General features: G+C 39.1%; 1 protein-coding gene across 3 annotated transcripts in view; it reads right to left on the bottom strand.

The window, feature by feature from the left end:
* The window catches only part of ST18 (suppression of tumorigenicity 18, zinc finger), a 318,440-nt gene that overhangs the window by 31,651 nt on the left and 276,755 nt on the right, over positions 1–10,034 (bottom strand). For all 3 annotated transcript variants that reach the window (XM_011937607.1, XM_011937608.1, XM_011937609.1), the window contains 3 exons: positions 8,172–8,287; positions 2,645–2,707; positions 1,805–1,873 (listed from right to left, as the gene is read on the bottom strand). In XM_011937607.1, coding sequence (XP_011792997.1) covers positions 1,805–1,873; positions 2,645–2,707; positions 8,172–8,287 — 248 coding nt within the window. The remainder of the gene's footprint in view (positions 1–1,804; positions 1,874–2,644; positions 2,708–8,171; positions 8,288–10,034) is intronic.

Here is a 10,034-nt window from a genome sequence, read left to right as displayed (position 1 = left end):
TCTCGATCTCCTGACCTCGTGATCCGCCCGCCTCGGCCTCCCAAAGTGCTGGGATTACAGGCTTGAGCCACCGCGCCCGGCCTCCCCATGAATATCTAAACAAGAAGTCAATAAAATGTCTCTTTGATTTTTCTTGCATGGAAGAAATTTTCTTGTATGGAAAAAATATATCTATGGAAAAAAACCAAAGACATTACTTATTAGAAAGCTGCATAAAATATTAAGTAATGAGTATTGCTATAGGATGTCTAAATTTACATATTTTCAGTGTATTACCGACATTTTTCTAGAAGTTAGTTTTAGAGAAAATATTTAAGAGACCCAATAGCTATAATTAAGATGTGGCAATGTAGAAATTTAGAGCTGATTCAGTAAGATATTTTGGTACATCTCACTCTTCAGTCTGTTAATTATTAGTCTCTACTTACTACTTATATTTTAGTCTAGAAAACTGCAAGTCAATAAAATGACTTCTGAAATCCACACTGACAAAGTAAATTGTACTTTACACCGAAAATGAGAAAAGTGGCCAGGCACGGTGGCTCACGTAATCCTAGCAGTTTGGGAGGCTGAGGCAGGCAGATCACCTGGGGTCAGGAGTCCGAGGCCAGCCTGGCCAACATGGTGAAACCCTGTCTCTACTAAAGATACAAAAAGTACTCGGGTGTGGTGGTTGCATGCCTGTCATCCCAGCTACTCAGGAGGCTGAGATAGGCAATCGCTTGAACCTAGGAGGCAGAGGTTGCAGTGAGCCGAAGACTGTGTCATTGCACTCCTGCCTGGGTACCTGGGCAACAAGACCGAAACTCCATCTCAAAAAAAAAAAGAAAAAAGAAAGAAAATGAGAAAAGCATATTTCATAGTTTCTTTTACTATTTTTGGTACTAAGATTCCAAATTTTCATATCTGTCCATTATCACATCTTCTTTCCTAAACTTAGTTTTTTAAAATTTTTAGATAAAAATATTTTAAACAACTTGAAAAAGTGAAAGACTAACAAAACACTAAGAAAATATAATACGTGAAATGTTACATGTTTTTTAGACACCAAACGCTGATGCTGCTACCTACGTATATTGTTTTACCAGTAGATGTAATAACACTCATATTTTCTAACGCTTTATTATTTGTAAAAAAAATTAATTAGTTTTGTTTAATCCTATTTCTTTATCTTTTGATAGGGCATAAAATTTATGCCCTATCATATTTCTAAGGAGGTAAAATGTAGATTATAAATGTTTATTGTTCTATATGTAATGTAATAAGATATGAAAATAAACAAATGAGAACTTTGTATTAAAAGAAGATGAGCAGGAAAAAGGAAATCACTAAGTAAAAGTTAATATACATGTGACTTTGAGATCTTGTAGATGAGGCAGGAATGAGCCCAAACTGTTTTTGGCACCCAAAGTGAAAGGCAGTTGTATGAATCAAAATACTCAGCAGGTTAAGAATTATGCAATTTCCTTAACATTAAATGGCAGGTATGCTTTGTGACACCTTCACAGGTCTGATTTAATACATAGATTCTGAAATTTACAGAAAAAAGGATTGTGTTTATTACATCACTCTTTTAAAAAATATTATACAATACAAAGCTCCCAAAGCAAGCAAATTAACTAAATTAAATTACAGTGATTTTGTTTCAGTCATCCCAGCGCTTTAGTGAGAAAGCGCATTTGCTGTGATCTCAGCAGGCAGGACATACTGCTTGTTGCTGATCACTTGGGCAATGAATGGGCATTGAACGAGAGGGTCCTACCGTGTGGACGAAGGGCAAGCCGGCCACGCTTCCCGCACTTACTTAAGCTCCTGGGAGTTGGCAGCCATGAGGGATTTTAGAGTCTTATCTGCTAAAGGACATCCAGAAACACTAGAGAGGGATGAGGAAAAAAACACAACACAACACTGACATATACAAATCTGAGTCAAATGGCCTTCTGAGTCGTGAACACATGTTAAATTATTGGTGACTGGGGACTGGGGAAAAAAAATAACTGGCTTTGAATCTGGCTTTTCTTTTCTCACCAGTCTGGGCTGGTGGCACTTCAACTGTTTCTCACAGACTCAGAGTTTCTGTTTATCAAATGAATGACTTTAGCCCAATGAGACTCCCCAGCTCTAACTCTCAGGATGCAATGATCACCCACAGACAGAGTCCATTCCTGCTGCACAACCAGGTGATGGTGCTTTTCCAAAGGGAAGACAAATCCCATCAATGGAGGTAGTAGGTGGAAAGATTAAAGCAGCCCCTCTGCACTGTTTAATCTCTCGAATGCCTCAATTTGTTATTTGCCCAGGGTTGAGGGTATTACTTTCCCTGGGGCAAATGGTCTATTTGAGTCACTCTGTTGTATTTATTCCTCATTCCACATGAGTCCTCAAGCCACACAGAACCGAAGCCTGACATGAACTCAACTTTTCACTTATAACCTGGACTACAGGATCAGAAAACCATTTTGATCAAGAATCATGATTTTTAGATCACACAATTTTATTTCTGACAAACCAAATAAACCAAAAACCCAACCAACTCACTCTCCATTTCCTGCTTCAGATAATACACAGCTAGAAAGGGTGAGAATAAGTATTTAAAATAGAACAAGATCATGAAAATCTGACTGCACATGAAGTCATCGGGTACCTGCGATGAGACGCATAGTTTCCTGTCACGTGGCCACTTCCATCACATCCTGGTGTCGGACAGCTGAGTCAATAGAAAATACATCATTAGAGACAAGCGCATTTCACAGGTTAATTTCCTCTGCCCAGTAGATTATGGAGGAGGTAGCTTCTCTGTGCCAGATAAGTTAACACAGTATAGGACATGCAGAAGCTAGTGTATCAAGGATTTATATTATATAAGAACCAGTGGACTACCTAAAAGAAAACTAAAAATCATAGCATGATGAGTTACTTCCTTAAGTATCTGTTTCAACATCACATTCGATTACTTGATTCCATTGATGTGGGAAAGTGATGTCCTAGTGATGTTGTGAGTTAGCAATCAAAGATGTTTCAATTCATTTGAAAAATATATATGTTGCTGGGTGTGGTGGCTCACGCCTATAATCCCAGTACTTTGGGAGGTGAAGGCAGGTGGATCACCTGAGGTCGGGAGTTCGAGACCAGCCTGACCAACATGAAGAAACCCCATCTCTTCCGAAAATACAAAATTAGTCAGGCGCGGTGGCGCATGCCTGTAATCCCAGCTACTAGGAGGCTGAGGCAAGAGAATCGCTTGAACTCAGGAGGCGGACACTGTGGTGAGCCGAGATCGCACCACTGCACTCCAGCCTAGGCAACAAGAGTGAAACTCTGTCTAAAAAAAAAAAAAAAGAAAAGAAAAAGAAAAATACATATGTTATAAAAAATAAATATTAGAAACCCACGTTTTACTATGATACCAGCACCAATTGTACGACATATTCCAGAAAGAAATTTTTGTGAGGTTTTAAGAGCAAGGCAGCCTAGTAACTTTATAAACATTTTAGAAAACACTGAAAACCTTTGACTAAAATGTAAACTGATATTTTAGGTGGGAAAGTTGCTAACAGTATGAAGCAGGCAAGAAGTTTAATCTGTAAAGCATTCAAGCAATTTCAACCAAAGCTTGAAGCCAGCAAAGACAACTGCTAATTCACCATTAGCCTAAGAATAGGCTCTCAGGCCATCTGCCAAGAATCTCTCTCCATTAAGATCTGTGCCCCTGCATTTCATTTTATCTCAGAACCTGGTCATGTCCTGTCTACCTTATGTGTGTTGTAAAAATAATGCAATCAGCTACTCAGGAAACTGAGGCAGGAGGATTGCTTGAGCCCAGGAGTTCGAGGTTTCAGTGAGCTATAACTGTGCCACTGTACTCCAGCCTGGGTGACAGAGTGAGACTCCGTCTCTAAAATAATAATAATCATGAAAGAAGGTAGTTAGGAAGCAGTTTTCTTCCACAATTAATAGATTCCTTGGTTTCTCAGTCATTTAGTTTCCTCTGATGGTGTTCGAAAGTCACTCATTTGTAATAAGCGGGTGGACCCCAGCCTACTCAGTGTTATTTGCGGTGGTGTCAATAATCAGAGGGGAACATCAACTATACCAGTCATGCATCTGCTCTTTTTTTGACATCCTGCCTAAAGCAAGGCCTTATCCAGTTATACAGAATACAGGTTTTAGCTTTTTGAAGGGACATTTTGGGATAGACTAACACTATTCCTATATTTTCTGAGTTACCACTTTCTAAGTATTTTTATTCCTGTGATCCACTTTTTAATCATTTTCAGGTATCTAAAGAAACTATAAGAGTTACAGCATTCCCGTCTTTCAAAGGAATGGTTGATTTTCAGGGTCTGATCCAAGCTAAGTCATTCTGTCTCCTTTCCCCGTCCCTTTTCCTGGATGAGATATCAGAAAAAAAACTGTAAAAGCTATAAATATAAGCTAAAAAGTAAAGACAAAAACCAGTTATTAACATTTTTACTGAGTTATCTTGCAAGTGTCATTCACTCACTAAATGTAAAAAAATCTTTTCTGAACATTATACAACTGGAATATTCAGAGAGGTGTTTCAATTGCCTGGCAATTCCCACTTTAGAAATATATCGCCACCTAGTGTTAAAAATAGCATTGCATTTTGTATATATGTTAATTTTTTTTTTTTTTTTTTTTTTGAGATGGAGTCTCGCTTTGTCACCTAGGCTGGAGTACAGGGGCTCAATCTTGGCTCACTGCAACCTTTGCCTCCTGGGCTCAAGCGATTCTCCTGCCTCAGCCTCCTGAGTAGCTGGGATTACAGGCGTGTACTGCCACGTCCGACTTATTTTTGTGTTTTTAGTAGAGATGGGGTTTCACCATGCTGGCCAGACTGGCCTCGAACTCCTGACCTCAGGAGATCCACCCGCTTCGGCATCCCAAAGTGCTGGAATTACAGGGATGAGCCTCCACGCCTGGCCTATTTTATATTTTTAAGTTACGCCCATTAATATTGCCAGGAGAAGCCAAGAAGTGCCAGCGGTTTTTAAACATCAGCTATAAATTACCTATAAAATATAATAATAAAATATTCATTTAATTAGCTGATACTTTGTTTTTAAGTTTGGTGGTATTAAAAGTTTAAGAAATGAAGAAAGAACTGGAGACAACGTTATACAGGGAAAAGTTGCAGTTTAGAATTTTGATAGCTAGACTAAATTCCAAATCTAGAGTGAAATATCTTACATAATGACATGTGCCAATATTAGTTGGGTGATATATTTTGGGAAGGTTTTCAGATGAAAATATAAAAATTGGAAGAAAGAAACTAACTAGTTTTCTCAATAAGTGGCACTGAAACCGTAAGGAAATTCTAAGATAATTAGTGACATCCAAAAAGTCCTAATGCAAACAAAGTTTTTGATAAGTAATCAAGGTACAGTTAGAAACACAAAGTATAATATAATAAGGACAGGGTGACATGGAATGTAGTATGACTTTTACAAAACAAATATACCAAGGCAGACACATGCAAATAAGTGATAGCCATCAAAGCACTCACCCTGTCTAAAATGCATGAATTAGGCTGGGCACAGTGGCTCACGCATGGAATTCAGCATTTTGGGAGGCCATGGCGAGTGGATCACCTGAGGTCAGGAGTTCGAGACCAGCCTGGCCAACATAGCGAAACCCCGTCTCTACTAAAAATACAAAAATTAGCTGGATGTGGTGGTGGGTCCCTGTAATCCCAGCTACCCAGGAGGCTGAGGCAGGAGATTGAACCTGGGAGGTGGAGCTTGCAGTGAGCCAAGAACACACCACTGAACTCCAATCTGGGAGACAGAGCAAGATTCTGGCTCAAAATAAATAAAATAAAATAAAATAAAATGGATGAACTATGAGGCCTCTGAGATAATAATTTCTTAAGAATTTTTGGAATGATTATATTCCAAAAATCATTCATAATCTTTTTGAAATCCTTCCTCTTTTATATTTACCTTCACACCATGGAGAAGTGCCCTTTGCAAAATAATCATGCTTCATTTTTCTGACCCAAAATGGTATTGCAGGTTAATTTTCAATCTTTTGCACTACCTTTAGTTTGGGATGACTTTTATCAATTTCCAACAATCTACCTTCAAAGGATAAAAATTTGCCATTTTTGAAGATATTAAAAATAACACATGGAAAAAAATATACACAAAGATGAAAAGTTTCTAACAGCAGGTCCACGTGGGAAAAGGTGTCTGGCTGGCCTATGTGGCTTCTAAGGAGTTTCTAAAAAGTTAGAAGTGGCTTCTAAGGTCTCAAGTCACTGAACCTGAGACAGTGTTCAATCCGATTTAAGTTCCAGCATGTTTGGAACCATCCGTTACCATCAACCACCAAGCCCCAGGCAGACATCAAGTTTATAAGGGAGCATGCTATTTCAGCCAGTAATGTTTGCCTACAAAATCCTTCGAGAATGCAGTCTAAGCTTATTTTAAAGTCATTCGCATGTCAACAGGGCAATCCGATGACAGACTTGGAATAATTTTTACTGAACACCTACTATGTGCAAGGCCCTGTTGCTGGCACCTGCATTTGAAATGTATTGCCTGCTCCCAAGTCACTGTCCATGTAGGTGGGTAAATAAGAGGTTGCACAGTGCATATTACACACCAATGGTGTGGACAAGGTAGAGAAGAGGAAATAAGGGGAAATAAGAGGTTGCACAATAAATATTATGAACCAATGATGCAGACAAGGTAGAGAGCAAAGACAGAGGAGAGAAGACTCCCAGCACCCACTTTGTGCCCTCTGAGGCTTTGTTCTTGGTGAGGGAGGCAGAAAATAGAGTGGAGGGAAGTGAAGAAAAGATCTGGGAATGGGAGCATCAGGGCTGGGGGTGGGGAAGCACAGTAGCCTGAAGGCCTCTCACATAAGTGATGTTTGAGAGAAGAGCTGTGCTGAGGGAGGAGAGGATGTGGGCCCTGCAGAGGCCTTGGACACAGCATTCTGGGCAGAAGGAACAGCAGGCCTAATGCCCTGCCTAATTCCTGGAGTGCTTAGGGGAAGCAAGAAGCACAAAGCGGGAGGCTGGGGGAGGGGAGCACTGCTCCTGTGGGTTGGTGGGTGGACATGTGGAGGTCACAGCAGGGTGGCAGCCAAGGAGTCCTCAGCAAGAGTGAGTGCAGATAGCAGGAAGGAAGGGTTCCAGGATGGAGCTTAGAGGCACCCTACTCTTTAGATGGCTACACATGAGTCTAGACGGGCTAGCAGTGAGATGAGGGAAGAGTCCAGAGGTGAGGCATCCTAGAGGCCAAGTGTAGACAGTGGATTGTGGAGGAGGGAGATCAGTTCTGTGGCATCCTGCTGCCTGTCAAGTAGGAATAGGAGGCTCCAGGACCAAGATCCTGACAGGGGAAGGGGATGCTGAGGGAAGGAAGGTCCCTGGAGATCTGTCTGGGAAAGATTCAGGAGGGAAACTGCCTCACACAGTAGCAACAACTTTCTGGGTATGTTCAACTGGAAAAGGAAGGGGAGACAGAGAGTCCAGGTGGAAGCTGGGTCAGGAGAGGTTTTTACAGTTTTTTTTCTTTGAAAAGTTTAAACATATTTTTGATGAGGGATATAGAAGAGAGGGTACAGGCCTGTCCTAAGTGGATGCGTTACTCCTTGCTATAAACTCTCATTAACTGACAGCTTTAAATAGATTTATATATGAGTAGATTTGATTAATATTTAATCACACATGGGAAACAGTTTCCTGCATTTCATTCACTCATTCACCCGCTAGTACATAACTCATACTTACTGTTTTCAGGTACCCTGCCCTTTAAACTCTTCTGGGCCTCAGAACGCCTTTGAAAATGTGATGAAAACCAGTAACTCCCTTGCTCAAATAACAATTTACATCAAGTGTCAGAAGGTTGGTAGAGTCCCCAAAGTCAACCCTTAGATCTGCGGGTCAATGGTTATCAGGTTAAGAAGCATTCTAATTGTGTTATCTTATTTTGTTTTTTAATAAACAGGTTTTAAATTCTGTTACCATATGACCACGTACACCCTCTTAGCTCAGGTGAGGTGCATGTTTAACATTTAATTGCTGACTGGTAGAAATCCCCCTAACGTCAACTGTATAAGCCAGGATATTGTAACTCCAAGTCATGAACTTGAATCTTCGTTCCAGAATCTTAGAGGGCATGGCACTGGGCACTACTTACGTGATTAGTTCCTTTTTGAGATCTCTTGCATGAAGCTTGGGTTTAGGGCTTGGTATAGAGGCCTCTCCAGGAAACTTTTTTTCCTCTAAATTTTCTAGAGAGCTCACTGGGTCTTTCTGGAAAAGAAAGAAACAAACAAAAACACACACAGAAGTCATTAGGGAACACTGGAAAGACAACTAGATTTAAAATCACTGGGTCCAGGATTGAGTTTTGGCTTTGGACTTGGACTTGGCTGAAATACCTTAGAGGATTTGTATAAGAAATAAATAAGATAGGCCAGGGAACGTGGCTGATGCCCTGTAATCCTCGGTCTTTGGGAGGCCGAGGCAGGGAGATCACAAGGTCAAGAGATCGAGACCATCCTGACTAACATGGTGAAACCCCGTCCCTACTAAAAATACAAAAATTTGCTGGACATGGTGGTGCATGCCTGTAGTCCCAGCTACTCAGGAGGCTGAGGCAGGAGAATCACTTGGACCCGGGAGGCAGGGGTTACAGTGAGCCAAGATGGTGCCATTGCGCTCCAGCCTGGTGACAGAGCAAGACTCCATCTCAAAAAAAAGAAATAAATGAGATAATAATATGTCCTGGTTGTAACAGATCTTTATCCTAAGAGAAGAGTGAAAAAGTGGAATTGGTATGGAACAACTTTCAAAAGTTCACATTTTGGCAAATATGATTACAGAGGTAGGTATTTCTTGAGCCATGTAATTAGTATTTTATTATGTTTCAAGGTTTCTTGTATTAGGAATGCTCCCTAGAGAGCACAGGAATTGCTTATATGTCCAGCAGTCATAACAGCAGTAAAGCCAAAGAAATATTGCAAAAATGAATCACACAAACTTTTAAGCAGAAAAGGGGGAAGTTTTGGTTAACTGAATGCCCTTTTTAATGTACAAATAATTAAAATCTAAATTATTCATTTAAATATGTAATAACTGAGGCTACAGTATTTAGGCATTTAATTTGATCTTTCTGGATAATTCCTTTTACTTTCGTATTACTTCCCGTTTTTCTGAAATTACTTATTTTGCTAAATTAGTATCCTGTAGCACTTTCCTTCCTGGATGGAATTTCTTATTGGATGTTCCTAATTTTCATGCTCTTCTCTTAAGTTTAATACCAACCTTGATTTCATAAAGAAGACTCACTAATCTTTTCAAAGAGTTTATTTACCAAGTGATGTATTATTTCACAGATAACAAATGATGGTTTTTTTCGATCACATAATTAGCTTACTTTCATCATTAATCTTGTATTCAGTAAATATAATAATTTCTGGATGTAATATTAAAATCAGATGAACTAATATAAAAAAACTGTCTTCTAAATCTCAAAAGTACTGATATATTTAAGGTAAGTAAACTATTTTGAATTGTTCAAAATAAATATTTTTTAAATTAAATAAATATAAATATACTATAGCAAAATATAATTTTAGTAATTCTGAGTCTACATTCAAAAGCAATGAAAAAAAAAAAACAAAATTCCTGGATTTTCCCAACCAAAGAAAAATTCTAAATACTGATCTCAGTCATCAAGGCAAATGTAATTTTTTCAATTAATTACCTGAATAACAATTCAATCAATTATTTTACACAAGAGCACATTGTAGTAAATACATCGGTACACTGTCTCAAGTGACATTGTCTTCAGATTACATTAATGAAACCTGATTTACGACAATTTATCAATATTATTGATGGTGTTAAGTGTTTCATTTGTTTTACTGGTAAATGTTTGAAAATAGAAGCCGATAAAAATACAATTTAAAAATAAAGAAGGGCGGAGCAAGATGGCCGAATAGGAACAGCTGCAGTCTCCAACTCCCAGCGCGAAGGACACAGAAGACCGGTGATT

The sequence above is a fragment of the Colobus angolensis genome, unplaced genomic scaffold (genome assembly GCF_000951035.1).
Source record: "Colobus angolensis palliatus isolate OR3802 unplaced genomic scaffold, Cang.pa_1.0 Scaffold166, whole genome shotgun sequence".
Taxonomy (NCBI): Eukaryota; Metazoa; Chordata; class Mammalia; order Primates; family Cercopithecidae; genus Colobus; species Colobus angolensis.
This window is presented reverse-complemented; position numbering and strand designations above follow the sequence as displayed.